The 21,817-nt window shown below is 45.9% G+C and overlaps 1 protein-coding gene across 1 annotated transcript in view; it reads left to right on the top strand.

Annotated features, from left to right (window-relative positions):
* The first annotated feature begins 1,190 nt into the window (after positions 1-1,190).
* The window catches only part of ADORA1 (adenosine A1 receptor), a 61,207-nt gene continuing 40,580 nt past the window's right edge, over positions 1,191-21,817 (top strand). Inside the window, exons 1-2 of the mRNA XM_082226984.1 lie at positions 1,191-1,226; positions 6,237-6,603. Coding sequence (XP_082083110.1) covers positions 6,263-6,603 — 341 coding nt within the window. The 5' untranslated portion in view covers positions 1,191-1,226; positions 6,237-6,262. The remainder of the gene's footprint in view (positions 1,227-6,236; positions 6,604-21,817) is intronic.

The following is a 21,817-nucleotide window of genomic DNA, read 5'->3' as shown; positions in this document are numbered from 1 at the left end:
ATGGTGCAAACTCAGCAAGAGAAGAGCAGAAATTAGTCCAGACTCCCTTACGTGCCAGAGGATCAAAGAAACTTAGTTGAGGAGCCTCAGGGATAAGGCCAGGGCGGTCTGAGAATGAATGGAAGTACAGTACAAGGTTGCTCCAACAATTGGCTTTGCCTGCCCAGCACACTTTGGAACAGAGGTGAGGGAAGTCTCTCTGGGTCATGTGACTCGTGCAGGAACATGGCCCTGAAAGATGCACCTCCTGGTTTTCTCCCGAAACATGTTGGAGGGTATGCCTGTTCTATCAAGCCATGTGCTCTTACTGAGGGGGCTGAGTCTGCTCCTGCTCCTGCCTCTTGATGTGCTGCCATTGCTTCAGAGACAATGCCTGGCTTTGCCTGGTGGAAAAGTGGTCTCCTTGGGATTGCCCTGATCTCCTCACCCTGAGAAAAGGCAGGAGGACCAGAAAGACTTCACAATGAAGACTCAGTTCCAAATTGGGAGCTTGAGTGGGAAGGTTCTGATCTCTTCTTGGAATGGGTGAAACATTAATAGATAAAAGTGTCTCTGAACATGTGCAGAGATCTCTTTCTCTGGTACTGAGTAGATGAAACATGTTCGGCCATAGCAAGGGCTAAAGAGAAGAGCCCTCTCAAATTTTAAATTAAGCATTTTGCAGCAACAGTGGCTGACTTCTTAGCAAAGGATTTCAGTACTCTGGGATATGGAAGCAAGAGAAGCTCTCCGATGTGGCTCTGTCTGGTGCAACATTCTGTTGCAGTTCAGCCAGCCAGACCCCACCCTCCACCCTGACACACAAACACACATGCACAAAACAGGCCACTACCTCTTTAAAATATTGCAGGCACAGCCGGTGCAGTGTGCTGGACCATGTGATAGCTTGAAAGGCGGTTAGAAGCTGCAGGAGAGGAGACTTGGGGATGAGAGCTGCCTGCCTGCCTGCATCAGAGTTAAGAATACACTGCAGTGAATCAAGTGCTCCTTCCAATCAGGGGAGTAAAAGTTCATGCCGTAGGGAGAGCAGGGCAGGTTTCATTCATCTGCAGGATGCCAGGAGCCACGGGGATCTAACGGAGCCATCCGAGAGCAGAATGGTACCTACGCTCCCACAGCCTGCCTGCCCTGGGTGTGAAGTGTTCACTTGGAGGAGGAAACAGTAACACACACTGTTCACTTGGAGGAGGAAACAGTAACACACACTGGAATCTGTGTAGGAGAAAGTGAGTCTGAATCTTGTACTTCCCTGCTGGTTTGGGTCACTCTCTCTTTGACCACATTGTGCAGGGTTTTTTCTGCTATGTGCTTATTGAAGCGGTGGGGTTTAATCTAGAGGCAGGGAAATGTTCAAGAGCAGCAGAGGGAGGCGTATCATTTGAAGGGGAAATCACGGTGAGGAAGGACTGCCTTTTGTTACAGAAATCAGGTCTAAGCATGACAAATATTTGCCTGGAATCTGCTGTACATTTTGGATTCGGGGGTGGGCAGTTCGGAGAGAGTAAGAAATTCCAGGAGGAGAGAAAAGTGAGATTAAAGGGGAGGGGAGGGGCTGGAGATAGTCAGAGGTCAGAGGGGTGAGGGTCAGGAAAACGTATGGCTATAGAGATCAGGACGTTATTTCTTAAGTAAGCTTCTCCTCTCTGCTCCATAGAGATTTCACATGCCACTGTCCCTTGAAATGCCACCAATCTTGCTCTTTCCAAATGAAATCTACTTTCTCTCGGAAAAAAATCAAAATAGAAAGGTGTAAACAAAAGAGAGTATTGTGGCATTTTAGAGACAAACTGCATTATTATTATTATTATTATTATTATTATTATTATTATTATTATTACTGCTGCTGCTTGAGCTTTTGCTAGGCTTTGTATACAAGTAATTGTTTCTCTGGAACAATGGGAATGACTTGCTGCATTTGTAGCCCTATAGTCCTGATCCAGGACTGATAGCTTTGTAACTGTAAAAGCATAATGAGAGAAGGAGCAGTGGAAGTGAGGATTGTCTCCTTGCAGGAAGAAAAAACACAGTTCAAAAAGTACTCTGGATATATACGTGTGTGGAGGGAAGGGTGTTATTTTTCATGCTGCTATCCAACAGGAACCCTTGACTGTCGCACCAAAGCATGCAAACACCTATCACAAGATTGCTTGTCACACCTCTTTGTGTGAAGGCTTTTCTGGGGACAGGTTGAAGTACCATAGGAACATGCTAACTCAGTTTAATCAGAGACCATGATGGGGCTCCAAAACTGAACTTGTGTACTTTCTCCAGTACCCATTTGTCTGCACACTAAATCTGCAGTTGCTTCCCATCTGTAGCGTGCAATTTGCATGTCTTCCCTCAAGATAGCACTCATATTGCAGAGCTGTCACCTTTCCCAAGCATTCACACCTTATGAGTGAAACATTGTGTAGGCAGGGACAGGTGGTAAATCCCTTGGATTGTGCTTTAGTTGCTGCTGTGGTTGATGTGTGGAATGTGGTTGCACAAGTCCACCTATTGAATATTTGTCTGTGAAGTGATTACTGCAAGTACACCTCCTCCCTATTCTTGACTCTTTTGTGAATCTCTGATTCTGTTGTCTAGATAGGATAGGCTGTCCCATTTCTCCAACTTCTGTCTGGAAGTACACATCTTACTAATTTTTTTAAGTTTTAAGGGGTATTATTATCTTTCTATACTGTATTTGCATAAGGATGCCGTGACGCTGTAGTTCACATGGCTGCCAACAGATGGTGCTGTGAGTTCCAGAGTTACAAGAGATCAGCACCTCTACTGGAAGCCTTTCTCCTTCCCAGTGGCCACCATCACCAGGGGTGATACAAAGCAGAGAAAGCCTTTCTCCTCTTTGTCCCACTGCTGCCACTTCCACTACTGATGAGGAGAAAAGCTTCCTTCTTGGCTGCCATTGAGCACAAGAAAGAAGCCTTTTTTCAAAATTCAGGCTTCTTTCTCAGGCAATGAAGTCTAAGGAGAAAGGGTGATTGGCTGGGGTGGGGTGGCGTAGGGCTGGCTAGTGAGGTGAAATAAAGCAAGCAGCCCCTAGTTAAAGAAATTTATAGGTTGCTTCACAGCATAAAGTCATCAAAAGGTGTACAAGATAAAATCAGAATAAAACACAGCAACAGAAGCTCTAAAAACAATAAAATCAGTGCAACAAACTTGCAAAACAATAAAACCACCACTACAAACTCCCAAAACAGCAAAACCATTTTTCAGTGAGCCCCTAAATATCATGATACAAGGTGTCTATCTGATTTCAGCTAGCAGTTGACTCCAGAGAGCTGGAACTGCAACACTAAAAGCCCACTTTCTGACACAAGGCATATGGTATTCTCACCAACACACTGTCTGAGAAACACAATTGCCAGCTTTTGCCAGATATATTTGGTGAGGAAAACCTCAATTGGTGCCCGGTAGTATATTGGCAGCCAGTGGAGCTCCTTTAGCAGATGAGTTATATGGTGTGCATGGTGTGCCTCAGTCAACTACCTAGCTGCATGGCCAGGATACTGCAGTATAGTTCTGCAGAGGTTACTTGCAGAAGTCTCCCCTGTTGGCTACAGCACATCTCTTGCAGGTTTGCTGGGGTGATATGGAAAGAAAAGGGAAGTGGACGCAGCTAAGTGGCAGAGCACATGCTTTGCATGCACAGGTTCCTGGGTTCAATCCTTGGTATCTGCAGTTGAAAAAAGGAACTAGGTAGCTGGTGATGTAATTGGCTTCTCCCTTCCCAAGACTCTGGAGAGCTCTAATCCAGCAGAAAAGGTATTATTATGCTAGATCAGGTGTGAGGAACCTTAGGCCCACCAGATGTTGTTGAACTGCAACTCCCATCATCCCTGGTAATTGGCCATGATTGCTGGGTCTGATGGGAATTGTAGTTCAGCAGCACCCAGAGGCCCCAAAATTCCCCACCCCTGTGCTAGCTGAACAATATTCTGACCTGCATTTCAAAAAAGAGGTGTTAATTGGCTCCGCCTGATGCTTCCTAGAGAGAGAGAGAAAATGAATGCATTAGGAGGAAGTTTGGGAAGTGCTGTTTAAAGTATACCTCATACAAATGTAATGGTACAAGCCTATATTACTAGAGGGAGAAGCAGACAGGCAGGCAGGCAGACACATTATAAACTTGCTGTGCTGAAGAAAAGGAAGGCTTGTTCAACAATATAGCTGCCCTGCATTAGTGGCAAATGCAAAATGATGCTTTACATTGTTATTGAATGGTAATTGATTGGCTTGTTGTTCCTGCTGAGTTCCAAGCACTCGGAACGAAGTCCCATTGATTTTGGTGAGACTGACTTACTTCCCAATGTAACTGAGATATAACAGCTCAGGGGCTGAATCACCCCAAATATCTTTTCTGGGGCAAGGGAGCTTGCGAAGCCCAGCAGCCCCACACTTAAGAGCGGAACGTCTGGAGCCATGGGAGCACTTCTCATAGCTTCCCACAGCAAGTAGGTTAGCATCATAAAGAATGCAGAGAAACAACAGGGTATTCCAAATTCATTAATCCACTGCCACCTTAATAATATCGACCTAAATCTGTCCTAAATTTGATGGTCAGTGTAATATGCCAGTGGTAACCCCTGGAGGAGCCTTTTTGGTGTTGGCTCCACATCTGTGGGATGGGTTCCTTATTGAAGTGCATCTTACCCCAGCCTTACATTCTTTTAATTGCAAGGTAAAAAAAGAACACTATTTTTGGTCCAGCTTTAAGAGGCTGCTGGGCTAAGTCATTTCAGTGATGCAATTAATTATGTTATTTATCATAATTATTTCCATGTTTCTTTTTATTGTGCATTATGTTTTTTATCGTACCTTGTAAACCACTCTGTGACCATTTTTGGTGAAGGGCGGTACAGAAATCTCCTAATAAAATAAATAGAGCAATAAATAAAATAGGAAGAAAACAGGGATTTCAGGGATGTAAGGAAGACCCCGCAAGATCAGAACAAAGGCCTGTCCCAGGGAAGGTGAACCAGCAGTCTTCCAGATGTTGTTGTACTACAACTCCCATCCAACCCCCATCCAACTCCAACATCTGGTGGGCTACAGGTTCTCCATCTTTGGCCAGTCTAGTCCAGCATCCTGTCTTCTTCCTTGACCAACCAGGTGCATATGGGATGTCCGCAGGCAGGACATTAAGGCGGTCCTGCTGTTTCCCAGCAACTGGTATTCAGAGGAATGCTATCCCTGATTCTGGAGTTAATAATCAGCCATCTTTACTAATAGCTATGGAATGTGATTTACCAGGAAGAGAGGTTTCTAGAAAATGTGGGACAAACAGGGATTGTCCCTGTTAAATAGGGACACTTGGAGCATTTGCAAATTATCAGTATAGCTTTAGTTACATAAAGACAAAATCCTCCTCTCTGGTATTGTAAACCATGAAGCCAGCATATAAAAGACATCCCCAGTGACTGCAATCCTGGGATATATTTTTTTTGGGGGGGAATACTTTGGAAGTTTGCCAAAGCCTGATAATCTTGTAGATACAATGGAATCTATTTTTATTTAAACAAGAATCTTGGAACTAGGCATGTGTGGACAAGGGTGACCACTTCTCTTAGGAACTTTCATAAGGCTAGTCTTCTGCAACCACATGACTGATCAGCAGCATTCACAGATGCTCTCTTATTGCTGCTTAAAAACTACCTGGCTGCTTAACTGGAGAGACAGGGACCAGAGGTGGCAACAGTGAAATCCTAAATCTCTCATTGCAGCAGCCAATATGGGCAGAAGGGCAGGTTCTCTGCACAGCAGACACACGCAATTGCACAGCCTCTTAGTGTGAAGTTCCTGGTGGTGACCAGGCTATCAGAGGGACGGCAAATTTGAGTTGGAAATAGTCGGAGCACAGTCAATGGTATGGAAAGAACAAAGGGCCATCATCTGCCAGCTCTGGGAAATCATCTGAGGAGTTTTGCAGTGCGAAGGAAAATGTGGCATGCAAGGAAATCTGTAAACTTACTGAAGTATAGAGTCAGGCTATATGACTCCTACTTTAAAAGTTGGTAATGCTTGATTGTGAGGTTATTTTGGATGTCTGTAACGTGGATATATTTTTGTATGGTTTTAGTTGCTGTTAGCTGCCCTGGGTTCCAGGAGGATGAAAGGTGGGGTATGAAAGCAACACCTAAGCGAAGAAATGCAAAAATTAAAGCTGTTTGGGTTTTGAATACTTTGGTGGTCTCTTCTATCTTCAAAACACATGGCTCCTTTGATCCTTTCAGGCAGCGCAAGGGTTTCTCAGAGCATCATGCCGCATCACATCTCGGGCTTCCAGGCTGCCTACATCACCATCGAGGTGCTGATCGCCCTTGTCTCCATACCTGGGAATATCCTGGTGATCTGGGCCGTCAAGGTGAACCAGGCCCTGCGGGATGCCACCTTCTACTTCATCGTCTCCCTGGCCGTTGCAGATGTAGCTGTGGGAGCCCTTGTCATCCCGCTGGCCATCATCATCAACATTGGACCACAGATACATTTTTACAGCTGCCTGATGGTGGCATGTCCTGTCCTCATCCTCACTGAGAGCTCCATCCTGGCACTGCTGGCCATTGCTGTGGATCGCTACCTCAGAGTAAAGATTCCGATGCGGTAAGAGACAGCCACCCGTGCCGGAGGGAGAAAATATTGCCAGAGGCGGAGTTAGATTTCTTTTGGGGGGGGGTGTCATATAGAAGGTCATGTTGCACAGGGAGAAATCTGTGCTTCTTCTGTGGAGTCTGGTGGCTTTGTCAGGATTCTCAAAATCTCAAGGGCTTTCCCCCCCTTCTTCTTCTTCTTTTTCTTGAACCTGGTCCACTGAAGCATTTGCCAGTGAAGCTGATGCCTTGCCTTGCCTGCCATCATTTGGGACCCTCGGTGGATGGGCTGCTACAAGCTGTCAGCTTCCGCCTTGCTCTGACAAGTGAGAATGTGTACACGGCAGCAATGTTGTTGTTGTAATGGTTTGTGGACTGAGTAAGTGCAAGGAGGCCCTGCTTAGTTGTTCCTTAGCCTGCGCTAAGAGATAAAAGGAATCTAAGCAGCATAACAGGTTGTATTCCTTTAAATTATACAGCATACTGTACGTGCTTCGCGGGGGGGGGGTGATGAAGGAGAAAATTGACTCAGTTCACTTTTAAAGGTGAACCGCCCTATTTCACAGCTTCTGAAACAATATGGAAAATCAAACAGCTGTCCTTGGAAATTCACGCTTCTCAAAATTTTGCAGTTCCAACCAAACAATGTTCGCAAAAATGCATTTACTAAAATGTGCATTAAAATGCATATGTTTGTGAAAATGACATACAAAATGCATTATATTTGGGGAAAATATTTTGCAAAAATGAATACAGAAATGTGTACGTACATTAGAATGAATTTGAAAAAAAATTGCCTGGGAATTTTCATGAGGAATTTAAAAGAAAAATCACAAACTGAGGTGGAAATGTGGAAAACCGAGCTTAAGACTGGAAAAATGAAAAACTGAAACTGATGGATTCACTCATCCCTAAAATGGGCTGAAGTTACTCATGTCTCTTAATTTGATGGGTCTGTTCTGAACAGAACTGACATCGGACGCAACCCTAAGTACCCCACGGGTGAGAAGTTGTCAACCCCATATTGCCGTCATTAATAATTACTCAACTTGACACAATGTCTCATGTATAGGACTGAGCTGAGGGTTGGCCCCAGGATCTTTCCGGAGGCTCAGCCTGCCCTCAGCTGCCTGTCTTCCTACTTACAACCAGTCCATTCAGTGCCACTACCTGTCAGCTTCCTCCCCCTTAGTCTCCAGGTTGCCCTTGTGGATTCAGCAGAGATGGGGACGGGACTTTAATTAGTTGGCTCTGCCTGTCATTGGTTCTGACCACCTATGGGTGGTCTCCCTGCCTGGCCATTCCTGGTGGGCACCACCAGCCCCATTGCATTCCACATCACATGTCTTTAAATATACAGTGGTACCTTGGGTTACAGACGCTTCAGGTTACAGACTCCGCTAACCCAGAAATAGTACCTTGGGTTAAGAACTTTATCTCAGGAGGAGAACAGAAATCGCACAGCTGCAGCGCAGCAGCAGTAGGAGGCCCCATTAGCTAAAGTGGTACCTCAGGTTAAGAACAGTTTCAGGTTAAGAACGGACCTCCAGAATGAATTAAGTTCTTAACCCGAGGTACTACTGTACATTTCCTCTATTTCAGATCTTCAGGCTTTGAGTGCTGTTGTTTATGTAGCCAGAACAGCTATTGGGGAGGACAGGGAGATTATAGCCCCCATGAGATGCCCCCTCTGCGCTTCTCACAGAGAACCCAGGTTTGAGCGTGAATATTTCAAATAACTCTTTGTTGATTGTGCAGCGTATTACGTGTTTAAGAGTAAATAATATAATTACCCTCACTTATGTACACGTTAATAACTATTTGCGCTGACTGTGTACTTAACTTATTACTAGCTTAGCCACTTTTCTTGGGGCTGGCAGAGGGCCCACCCCACATATACTTAAAGGTCACATCATCCCAATATGCCTGACTGAACGGCCTGAGCAGGCTGGGATTAGGGGCATCGTTTTCCATGGCAGCAGAATTGCTGACTGCCACGTCTCAGCCAGGTGACAGCACAGAACAGCATGTGGAGCTGTTGGCTGTGCTGTGTTTCCACCCACACAGTTAGCGCAATATGCTCTAGCACCAGATCTCAAAATAGGATTTATTTTTTTTAAGGCATTTGGCTTGCACCTCAGCCACATAAGGGATCTTTGCTCACCCCCTTCATAAGGCTGAGAGTAAAAAAACCTTCCTCCTTGTGAAAGGGTAAGTCTAGCTGAGGCAATTTAGCTAGCAGAAATATAAAAGCAACCTTTAAATACCTTTAAAGTGCTGTGGCACCAACTTTAACCAGTCATGGCTTCCCCCAAAGAGTACCGGGAGCTGAAGTTTGTTAAGCTGAAAGTTGCTAGGGATTGTTTGTTAAACCAAAAGTAGCATCTCCACCCCTATTGTTCTGCCCCGACACTGGGGTCCAGCTCCAAGGGCCTTCTGGAAGTTCCCTCACTGCGAGAAGCAACGTTACAGGGAACCAGGCAGAGGGCCTTCTCAGTAGTGGCTCCTGCCCTGTGGAACGCCCTCCCACCAGATGTCAAGGGAATAAACAACTATTTGACATTTAGAAAACATCTGAAGGCAGCAGCGGCGTAGCGTGAGTTGTCAGCACCCGGGGCAACACAAGTAATTTGCGCCCCCCCAACCCCTAACCTGCGAGTTGCCGTTGGCGCTGCCGCCCAAACGACGCCGCTTGCCCGGAGGAGGAGGGGGGCAGAGAGGCGAGGAAAATGCAACGGCCCAGCAGCTGCAGCAGCACCGGCGGAGGCGGGGCTGTGAGGAGGGGCTGCCTGGCGCGTCCTCCGCAGCGAGCGCTGAGAGCCGCTGCCTGCCGGGCGCCTTCAGCCCGGACGCGCGCACAGCTCGTCGGTTCCGTGAGACATGCGGCTCCGCTACAGCCTGCGCCCGAGGCTCTTCGGCGACTCCGGAGGCAGCGAGCGCCCCCCCCCGATGTTGCGCCCGGTGCGGCCGGCACCCCTGGCACCCCCCACGCTACGCCACTGGAAGGCAGCCCTGTTTAGGGAAGCTTTTGAATGACTGATGTTTTAATGTATTTTTAATATCCTGTTGGAAGCCGCCCAGAGTGGCTAGGGAACCCAGCCAGGTGGGCAGGGTATGTAATATAAAATAATAATAATAATAATAATAATAATAATAATAATAATAATAATAAACCACTCTGAGAATTGTAGCTTTGTGAGATGAATAGGGGCCTCCCAATAACTACAAACCACAGCTCCCATAATTCTTTAGAGAGAAGCCATGACTGATTAAAGTGGTATTATAGCATTTAAAAGGTATTTTGTGAATGTGGCTTCAAGTTGCCTATCATCAGTTGGCACCAGGACAGTAGACAAAGCAGGTATATGGGTCACCTGTCCACAGCCTTTCCCACTATGATGAAATGTGCTGCATTCCTTTTTAAATTATAGTAATATTTCCTAAATTTCTACCTACACATATAAATTAGCACAGGTAGTTTCATGCAAAACTGTGCCCTCTTTTTGTCCTCTTTTTTTCACAACGTGTTTCCTATTTGTGGTATTGTGTTTGTGGCCCCCACCTTAAGGATGGTGCACATTTGTATGAACCAGTGATAAAGTGCATTCAGGAGAGCTATTTGTCTTCTGGTCCCTCTGCTGTGCTTTGGCATTAGTAGCAACAGAATAATTAACAGTTCAGCTGGTAGCCATATGAGGAATATTCTCCACGGCCAGGAGGAAGGCAGCCAGTGGTGTAGAAGCATTGCATAGGGACACTCATTCCTGTTCTCTCCCTGTTCTAAGCAAATAACTCTCTCCAACATCTTTGTTGGCTTCAGGCTGATTCAACTCTTTTACATTGTTCTTGGATTGTAAATTGAATTGTTAGCTCAAGTGCAAGGCTGAGTTGCACTGTATAGTACATGTAGAAGTGCTTGTAGCTCATTGGTAGAGCATGTACCTTGAATATAGGAAGCCCCCAGATTCAAACCCCAGGATCTTCAAGTAGAGAGAACTCTCTCTGAAACTTTGGAGGTAACTTTGAAGATAACACTGAGCTAGATAGACTAATGGTCATCTATGTGTTGAACACATTTAGAAGTCTCTCTCTGTCTCTCTCTCTGTGTGCAACTTCTCAATCTTTTTGGAGTAAAAAAGATCCTCTTGATTAGGACCCCCTACTCTGTACTGATGGGACGCGGGTGGCGCTGTGGGTTAAACCACAGAGCCTAGAACTTGCCGTCGGCGGTTCAAATCCCCGCGACGGGGTGAGCTCCCGTTGCTCTGTCCCTGCTCCTGCCAACCTAGCAGTTCGAAAGCACGGCAAAGTGCAAGTAGATAAATAGGTACTGCTCTGGCGGGAAGGTAAACGGTGTTTCCGTGCGCTGCTCTGGTTTGCCAGAAGCGGCTTAGTCATGCTGGCCACATGACCCAGAAGCTGTACGTCGGCTCCCTCGGCCAATAAAGCAAGATGAGCGCCGCAACCCCAGAGTCGGTCACGACTGGACCTAATGGTCAGGGATCCCTTTACCTTTACTCTGTACTGAACTTTTTGTAGCTGGGGTGTTGGCTCCCAAAAGTACAGCTGCTCCCTAAATGATAGAGTCTGGCATGGAGCAAAGCTGGTTCAAGGAGGAAGAGTAGCTGTACTATAGGAATCTAGTTATAAAACAGTAAATTCTGGGTTGGGGATTCCTGTCGGAAATAAAAGATTCTGAGATTAACAGATCAGGATGTGTGGCCCAGTCTGCTTTCCCCCACGACATAATCCCCAAACGCAGGCAAGGATGCAGCCTTACAGATGCATGCAGAGTTTTAAAAACCGTATCGTCCGTATGTCTCTGCAGTAGACCGGTGGAGAGCATTTGGAGGGTGGGCTCCCTGAACGGGGACCCCACAGAAATGGCTGCAAGCTGGGAGAGGGCAGGTAGGGAATACTGCAAACACACTGTCTCCTTGCCCATAGGCTGATGGCAGGGTCCAAACAGATAAATGCCAGGAAGAGCTTCCCTGCAGGCTCTTGCGATCCAGGCAGCGGGACGGCTGCAGCTGCGGCACACGGGGAGCCCAGCTGCGATCGGATTCTGGAATGCGTGAGCAGCAGCATTGTGGAAATTTATGCTGAGGCATTCTCTGCTCGGAGACACAGCACAACCCTTCAGCGCGTGCCGAGCCGAAACCTGTCTGTCTGCTATAGTCCTGTGGGAGTTTTGATTGACAGCATAAAGAGAGAAGCAAGCCCTGGGCGGTAGCAGGCAGTGCAGAAGGGGCACGCCCGTTGTCTGCCCACATGGATGCAGTTTAATATCTTATCGGTAGGCTGTGCAGAATTCAGAGCCAGAGAAGAGAGGGCAGGTGGTGGCCTTTGCTATAGCCATGGAACCTGTAAAGCAAGATTGCTTCTCTGATTGGATGTAGAAGCATGAAGGGCATTTTCCAGTGCTGCTGCCTGGCTAAGTCACGGAAAGGACAAGCGCCGCTAAGCCTCCTTGTTTTGTCTCAGTTGTAGGCAGAGTCCCCTCTTTAATTCTTTGGTCTGGTTATCAGCTGCAAACACACTGGGCCCTGCTTGCAGCCTGCCTTCTTGTTTGCAAAGTGCAGCCGTCACGGGTGGTGTTCTGGCACGGGAAGCTAGGGCTGATTTTCTGGTGTGACTGGTTGCTGGAGCCACCGGGTCCCCGGAGCAGAGCAGGCAGCGTGAGTGGCAGTGACTCATCTCCAGACAGGTTTGCTGCCTGAGGCAATAGAGCCTGCCCGGCTTCTGGAAATTGGCTGACTGAGCCTTGCTCTCAATTTCATGACTCACAAAGGAAGGTGGTCTCCTTGTACTCAGGTTTTTACTGGAATATTTATTTTTTCTGTACATGATGACCTTTAAGCACAGGCTGGAGATTAACCCCCATTGTTGGCAGAGACAGATACAGGGCTTGTCCACACTTAACTTTCCTGCATTTTTTCCAGGCACAGCCTGCTCTTCAAAGCTCTGTATCCAGAGCTTTCCCTGCAAAAAAACCCAGCACTATTTATTTATTTAGTAAACTTCCCTATACCCATAAGTCTCAGGGCAGTTCACAGACACTGGCGGATGAACAGGGGTGTGGGGGGAGTGCACCGCACCCAGCGGCACAATCCCAGTGGGGTGCCATCGCGGCTGCCCCTCCCCCTGCGCTGGGCGCCAGGCTCCCAGGATGCATGCTATACCCACAGGACACGTGCCAGCCACAGCCCCGCCTGCTCTTCCCCCCCCCCCCGCCGGAACTTGAAGCTCCGCCACTATTCACACAATAAAATCGCAATATAAATATATTTTTCTATTTTTTAATTGATTTTCAAAAATTCAAAACAAACAAACAGACAAACAAACAAACATCCGGTTTAAATCTTGGTAACATTATTAAGTGACTTCCTCAAATAAATCCCCTTGGTTGAATTTCATTATGTATCATTTTTAGAGTTTTCCAAAATCGATTTTCTCAAAAAATTAACTTGATCACTTAACATCTTTCATTCTTTTTAATTTAACTTTAAGCATCTTAAATCTTATCCTTACATATTTGAATCCTAAGCCTATCTATTATTTGCAAGCTTTACCAATTAAGTTATCTTAACATATTTAGCTAAATAGTCTTTAAATTTCATTCATTCTTCCTGATACTCCTCTTCCTTCTGGTCGTGGACTCTTCCAGTCAGGTCGGCCAGCTCCGAAAAATCCACCATCTTCATCTGCCAATAAAATCGCAATATAAAAACACAGCACTGTGGGTGGTTTTCCACAGCAATGGTGGTGCCAAACGTAAGGTGGGAAGAAGAATAACGTCAGAAGGAAGTGCTATCAAATGGATTGGCCCTGCTCTTGCTGTGGTAGTGCCCATAGTCCTGCTAGTCTTTTTGCACTAGCCGCAATCATGGGAAGTGGCAGTCACTGTAGGACTGTATACCAAAGCCTGCTAACTTCCTGTGCTCACCACTTGAAAAAAGAACTCATTGTGCCCACTGCAATGAGAGTTTTGCAGGTGTATTCTGCAACATGCCATTGATGCAATATTAGTGCATTGGTGGTGGATTCATATTGGACCATCCACACATCATTCTGCTTTATTAGTTGTTCTGTGATGCTTCCCTGGTCTTACTGCAGCATTGCAGTCAGAAGGGGCACTCTTGCACTATAGCACTACAAGAGCAGGACACACACAACTCCTAACCTTTGTGGCGTGGAAAACTACAGGAGTTCAGCAGGAATTTGTGGGATGTGCACCAACTGGAAACAAAGCAGTATGTCCACCCTGAAACTTTTGCAGAAGCAAACAGTCGATGTAGATAAAACTGAGGTAAATTGACCAAGGATGAGGCAGATTCCAGGGTTTTCTCATGGTGAAATGCTGCTTGATCAAATTATGTCAATGAACAGTTGGACGAGTGAAACCAACCACCTGTCTCCTTGATCCTTGCCCATGCTGACTATTAAAAACGAGCCGGGAAGGTCTGGATGATGGGCTCTGCAGGGTGGTGAATGCTTCCCTCTGTGAGGGAGTCTTCCCAGCCCTGCTGAAAGAGGCGGTCATTAAACCGCTTCTTAAAAAAATACCTTTGGACCCGGCAGATATGGCCAACTATTGCCCAGTCTCAAATCTTCCATTCTTGGGCAGGGTGATTGATTGAGTGCGTGGTTGCCGAACAACTCCAAGCACGCCTGGATGTTGTAGACCATTTGGATCCCTTCCAGTCGGGATTCAGGCCTCAACATGGGACTGAAACTGCCTTGGTCCCGCTGGTCAGTGATCTCCGGCAGGCTAGGGACAAAGGTGAAAGCTGTTTCCTAGTTCTGCTGGATCTCTCAGCGGTCTTTGACACCATTGATCATGACATCCTTCTGGACCATCTAGAGGAGCTGGGAGCGGGGGGCACTGTTATACAGTCTACCACAGGCATAGGCAAACTCAGGCCCTCCAGATGTTTGGGACTACAATTCCCATCATCCCTGACCACTGGTTCTGTTAGCTAGGGATGATGGGAATTGTAGTCCCAAACATCTGGAGGGCCAGAGCTTGCCTATGCCTGGTCTACCAGCTCCATCTGGTACGCAGGCTCTAGTTATCTCCCGCTTGGATTACTGCAATGTGCACTACATGGGGCTATCTTTGAAGTTGACCCTGAAATGTGGCAGCTAGACTGGTGACTGGGAGTGGCCGCCAAGACCATATAACACCGGCCCTGAAAGACCTATATTGGCTCCCAGTACGTTTCCGAACACAATTCAAAGTGCTGGTGCTGATCTTTAAAGCCCTCAACAGCCTCAGCCCAGTATACCTGAAGGTGTGTCATTCAGCCTGGACATCATTCAGCCTGGACACTGAGGTCTAGCTCCAAGAGCCTTCTGGTGGTTCCCTAACTGTGAGAAGTGAGGTTACAGGGAACCAGGCAGAGGGCCTTCTTGGTAGTGGCGCCAGCCCTGTGGAATGCCCTCCCATCAGATGTCAAGGAAATAAACAACTATCCTACTTTTAGAAGCTTTCTGAAGGCAGCCCTGTTTAGGGAAGTTTTTAATGTTTGAAGTTTAATTCTTTTTTAATTTTCTGTTGAAAGCTTCCCAGAGTGGTAATTTGTTGTTGTTGTTGTGTGACCTCCCTGCAACTTCTGTGGGTGCATTTGTTGCTTTGATTCCAGTTCCACCTCTTGCTGCCAACCAGCCCCCCCCCAGCCCCCCACCTTGCAGACCTAAATGAAGTGATCCCAGTGTTGGAATGTCTGTGTGAGAGAGCAGGCTATTTGCAGTACAAACCTTATCTGTAGCTCTCAGACAAGGATGCTGATAGCCAGGGGTTTGCTTATTTCTGCCCTTGCTTTATTTGCCACGCTAGAAGATTATATGTACAAAGCAAAAACAGAGAAGATTCATCCACTCAGGAAAGGAGAATGCGGTTCAAACTGGAGATTACATGCTCTTTCTGCCACGGAACCACACATCAAATGTGAAGGGGCTCTTGGACTTCCACTGTTATTATTTTTTGCGAACTTAATTTTTGTAGCATGTGAAATGTTGAATGCTAGCAATGACGAGGTTTTCCATACTCATAGAATCATAGAATTGTAAAACTGTGGAGTTGAAAGGGACCCCTGAGGTGATCCTCTGATCCAACCCTCTGCAATGGGGACCTGAACAATTTAAACAACTGTGTAATCTAACAAATAGGTTTCAGCAACAAAACGAGAAGAAGCTTGACTATTGTAGTCAGAGAAACTCTAAATCTGCCTTTCCCAGGCTGCTGCCCTCTGGGTGATTTGAACTATAATTCTCATCATCCTTGACTATTTGCTATGAAGACCAGGGCTGATGGAAGTTGTAGTCAAAAATATTTGGTGAGCACCAAGTTTCTCCAAATCTCTCCCACCACCTCAAAGCAATTTAATGTTTCCATCACTAACTAGAGCTAGTCTTGAAGCCTCTGCAGTGTCATGTTATTTGCAGGCATTACAAAAACAATGCGCATGTGTTATATGCAGTGGAGCGCATGCACAGTAACTGTTGGAACCAAAGCAGCAAGAGGAGCAGGAAGTGAGGCAGTGCATCAGTGGTTTTGGTACCACCAGACCCCTGTCACCATCTTACAACACTAACAGTGTGTAGGTGGGGTAGATGTTCAAACCTCCATGGACAATAACACAGGGTATTTATATGGGAAACAAAACACACATTAATGTAACATGGGTGGTGAATGCAGTTGGATCTAGTGATCTCCTAAACCTATTCCTACCCAGCTGATTTTATCTACTCTCCACCTCTTCCTCTTCCACCTATCAAATCGCTAACTTCCCACCCATCATTGCAAATTTGGTGGGGGGAAAGCAAAGAAAAACTTTCTGAAAGTTTCTGCTTTAATTCAGACTGCAAACAATTGGCTGTACTAGCACTGCAAAAAACAACAGCACCAATTTGCTTTTCTGTCTGCCTGATGTTCCCTTTCAAATCATTTTTGTTTTGTTTCTGATTCTTCTCTCAAGCCAGGATGTCATGTCCATTTGGACTCGTCTGCTTGAAATGAAAGGTGGAGATCAAGGTGGGAACGACGGCCTTTAAAATCTAGCCCATAGCAAATAAACAATCAAGTTTGCACAGAATAGCTGTCTTCCTGCGAAGACAAATAATAATACTGGCTCCAGCTGGCTTTTGTTTGATGTAAATGAAGAGAGAAGCGGAGTGAAGCCGCCACCAGCAGCATGGCCTTTCTTGGTATTTGGCAGATTGCAACACACAGCTGGTGAGCAGCTGCCGGCTCAGGCAGATGTGCTGCTTCTCCTAGGAAATAGCAAAAGAGGGTTCACATTTGCAGCCGCAAGGGCCAGTCCGTGGCCTTCCTCTCTGAGTGGTCATGGATGAGTTGTAAATTGCAGACACCTCCAAGACAGTCAGGATTTTACGGGAGGTTCAAACACATCCCTGGAAATTTTGGTTTGTGCAATTAAAATGAATAAAGACACTCTGTCGCCCTAGCATGGGGTGGGAAATCGGGCCCAGCTGGTGGGCTGCAACCTGGGTTCACCCACCCTTGGTGGGGCCATTTTGACAGGTGGCTATGGCCTTGAGACCCACTTCAAGACCAACTTTCTGCAGGACCTGGTGTGGTGTGGTGAACTTCCTGGGAGACTCTGTAGTGCAGTCAATGCAATGCACTCGAAGCCTCTGGCTATCTGCTCCTAGGTAGTGACTTCAAGACCTGCTTTCTGCTGAGATAGGCTGTAGTGTCCAGTAGCAAAGATGCTCCAGCAGGCTTGCTCTTGCTGCCAATAATCTGGCTGACAGTAGCATCAAACTTCCCTTGCCAATGAACAATCGAGAGCACACTTCAAAGTACCTGGTTGTACACTGGCAACCACCTCTCTACCTGCCCCAGACCTGGCATCATATATGGGCAGGTGGCTGTGGTTTTGGGAAAAAGCCTTGAAGGCCAATTTGGGACCCTAATTCAGCCCATGGGCAGGAAGTGTCTTCCCCTTGCCCATGCGTGACAAATCCATATTTTTATTTTTAGGTAGGTTTTACAGTGATGGGGGAAAGTATCGAAAAGCAGCATGAACGATGCCCAGCCAGAAGATATACAAACACTCCACAAGCAAATCAGGATGAATGTAGGTTGTGTGTTCATAAGCTGCATATATAACCTCCCCTGAAAGAAACCAGAATGAAGGCTCAATAAAGACCAGATATAAGTTTCATGCATGCAAATCAGGATGAAGGCTTTATGCTCAGCCTTGCTGGACTTCAGTTCAGAAGCAGCAGACAATCATATCAAGTAGGACCCCAGTTAGAGTAAGGACTCCTGGCTTTGATGCCAACTGTTAATTTTTTTCAACTCCCCCAGCTCAGGTAATGCACTCTTGCCAGGGGTGCACTGCAACATTTTGTTAAGTGAACCCCTGTAGTACACTAAGAGCAAACTCAGTTCTGTGACTGCTACGCTTCATGGGCTGTTATAGCAGCATGGGGATATTACCAAGTTTAGGGAACTCCACATTGTATAGAAGTACATGCAGTCATTAGAAGATTAGCTAAAGAACAGGGAAACAGTCAATGGGGGTTGAGAATGTTTCAGTGGGCATGAAATGCTGATTGACTGTTGGGGGACAAAAAGAGAAAACTGGGAAGGGGTGTGTGAATAGAAGAGCATATGGCTGGAACTCTGAACAGGATCGTTAAGGGGTGATATGATAGCAATGTTCAAATATATAAAAGGATGTCACATAGAGGAGGGAGAAAGGTTGTTTTCTGCTGCTCCAGAGAAGCGGACACGGAGCAATGGATGCAAACTACAAGAAAGAAGATTCCACCTAAACATTAGGAAGAACTTCCTGACAGTAAGAGCTGTTCGACAGTGGAATTTGCTGCCAAGGAGTGTGGTGGAGTCTCCTACTTTGGAGGTCTTTAAGCAGAGGCTTGACAACCATATGTCAGGAGTGCTCTGGTGGTGCTTCCTGCTTGGCAGGGGGTTGGACTCGATGGCCCTTGTGGTCTCTTTCAACTCTATGATTCTATGATTCTATGATTCCACATAGCAACAGTTTGTGGAATTTGTTCTCTCTTAGTTCTGAGCATGGAGGCTTATGAATGAAGGGTTATGAATGGAGATTTCCTACCATTGTATAAAAGCACCTATTTAACACAATGATGAATGAGCTCTCTTTCTCTCTCTTTCTCTAATCTATAGCTGTACTCTTCCAGAACAGATGCAGTGCTGCTGACTGAGTGCGTGAGCCACGAGAAATATACAAAAGTGTTTGGAGATGAAGGATTGTCAAGGATAAGGAACCCCCTCCCCTGATTGCCTGCCCACTAGTCTTCCTGTAGCTCTAGAGTGAAAACAGGAGGAAACGTGGTCTCCTTGCCTGCCTCTGTGTTAAGGCTAAACATTGTCATGCCTGCAGGGAAGCTACAGGGGATCTCATTGTCTGAAAGGAAACCAAGGAGCAGATTTAAAAAATGTATTTCTTGTTTGAGATAGTGAACAATAAAGTAAGCTGTGAGACTCTGTCCTGGGAATAAAATGGAGGCTTGGAATATCACTCCCAGTCCCAACATCAGGAAACATGTGGATTAATGCAGGTCAGAGATATGACTAATAGTGTTTTGAAGTCTGCAAAATGTGTGTGTTTTTCTATATATCTATATGACGAATAGATAGCTAGATAGATCTGATGAGAACTGCATGTCTGAGCAGTTCAGTCCAAAAGAGAGACATGATTTCTCCCTGAGTATTGATGACCATATGAAAGAGGCACTGCTGTTGGGCCAGTGTGATGTAGTGGTTAAGAGCGGTAGTCTTGCAATCTGGTGAACCGGGTTCGCGTCCCCGCTCCCCCACATGCAGCTGCTGGGTGACCTTGGGCTAGTCACGCTTCTTTGAAGTCTCTCAGCCCCACTCACCTCACAGAGTGTTTGTTGTGGGGGAGGAAGGGAAAGGAGATTGTTAGCCGCTTTGAGACTCCTTAGGGTAGTGATAAAGCGGGATATCAAATCCAAACTACTACTACTACTACTACTACTACTACTACTACTACTACTCTTCTTCTTCTTCTTCTTCTTCTTCTTCTTCTTCTTCTTCTTCTTCTTCTTCTTCTTCACACCCAGTCTACTGTTGCCTTTGGTAAGCATATATTGGGTTTTGTTCTGTTTCCAAGCCCCACAAAAGCTTTTTGACCTAAGGACAATCTCCCTCTTGTTTCAAGAAAATATTCATCCCCTGCTAAAATTGAAAAACCTGTGAATTTTGGGGGATGAGGGTTGCTTCTTACTGTACTAAAATCTTACAAGGTTGCTGAGGGGTTTACCTCAGTGATCGCTTCCAAGGCATTCCAGGAACTGCAGCCAGCAGGAAGCCACTTAGAGACACATGAGCAGGCCTAAGTCCTATCTAGACCTTCACCATATTGTCAAGGAGGCCAACTAAATGCCTATGGGAAGCCTGCAGGTGCAACAGGACTCTACCGTCCAGTGATTACCAGCAATTGATATGCAGAGGTATACCAATCTCTGATACACAGCCATCACGGTTAAAAATAAATAAATACATTTCAGTTCAGCTCTACTTTGTCCAGTGACAACAGGGCAGACAAATGAAATGTGTGTGTGCAATAAGATTTTCAACTTTCATAAAAGCTATTGTCTGTCTTCAGCCCCAGTGGGCTTTAGGAGTTGCCAACCCATCAAGGCAGTTTCCATAAAATGCAAATCTGGGTGCTAATCATGCAAATAAAGTAACTTAAATTAGGGAGCTTAATTTGTGTAATCTCATGCAGGTGCTTCATCCCTGCTTCCACTAATTATCTGAGTGCCAGGTTTGGAGCCCCAAAATTACTTTTGAGTCCCTAAACTTGACTGAGCTCATTGTCCTTCCACAACCAAATTCATTCCTGATTAACCTAAGCTTTCTTCGTTTTAGGATTATAACGGGGGTTCGAGGCAATGGAGTTGTTGTTGCTAGTAAGAAATCCTTGTTGAAATGCTTCAAACATCCTGAGATCTATGGATAGATCCTGATTTTTGCTTCAGCCCCTTCCCTTTTTGCAAACCCCTTAGAAAAGTCCATTGGAATAAAAGCAGATTTTAAATAGAGATGGGTGAATCTGCCGATTTTGGTCTCCACATTTCCACAGCAATTTTCTCGTGATAATTTGCCAGCATTTTAGTGCAAATTTCTCTTAATACTTTTTCAGATTTTCAGAACATACCCGTTTTTGCAAATGTATTTATAATGTTATTTTAACACTGGGCACGTCTGTAATTCAAAAGCAGGAATTTGCCAGGCTGGTTTCGCAATGGGATGTCTAAGGGTGGTTTTCATGGAAGAGGCTTAACGCAGTTTTTGCATAATCCAGTTTGTAATATGAATGTAAAAGCATCCTTTTACCTTTGAGAGTGCATTTGAATGGCAAAATGCCTCCTTGTTTGCTTTTTATGTCAGATTAACAACATCAAGGTACATCAACCAGCATTCCCCAACCCGGTGCTCTCGAGGTCTTCGTGGGCTCCCTCAATCAGACGGCATGGTCAGCATTAGAGAATGATGGGAATTGTAGTCCATAAGTTTTGGAGAGTAATGTCAGGGCTGGCACAAGACATTGTGCCACCCAAGGCACATGCCACGGCTGCTCCTCTGCCCCTCTCTAGCCTCCTCTGGCTTGCTTGGGCATTGCTTTACCACTGCAAATGTGGCTGCACAACAGGATCTGTCCATTTGCCTCCAGAACTCTTGCACTCACCCTTTGACTGAAAATGCAGATTGCATCACTGTTATCTGGAGCAAACCTTGGGAGAAAGTTGTGATTTCAGCCCAGTGGAAAACAGCAAACATAGAGCTTATCTTCAGACCAGAGACGCAGAAGGACATGTTGTTCTTTGCCGCGTGCCCTGATATCGAAAGGAGATATAGATGTTTAGAAATAAATAAGGAAGGAAGTCATAATAAACTTCATCTTCAGTTCTATTCCTGATAAGTTGCTAAACCAGGGCACAAAACAAATCATCCTTCAATGTTTTGTTTCTCATGTTCTTTTGTTAATGGCTTCCATGGATCAGTGACTTAGTGGAGTCTTCCTCACTAGGTATTTATTGTCAAGTAGAAGCTGTGCAGCCATATGTTGCAGATGCTCTAGGTTTTCTGCATCAAGTGGGGGTTTGATTAGATTTGGGGTAACCAATGGGCATCCCTCCAGATGTTTTGGACTACGAGTCCACACCTAGAATACTGTGTCCAG

This window comes from Podarcis vaucheri, assembly GCF_965113315.1.
Source record: "Podarcis vaucheri genome assembly, chromosome: 6".
In the NCBI taxonomy this organism is placed as follows: domain Eukaryota; kingdom Metazoa; phylum Chordata; class Lepidosauria; order Squamata; family Lacertidae; genus Podarcis; species Podarcis vaucheri.
This window is presented reverse-complemented; position numbering and strand designations above follow the sequence as displayed.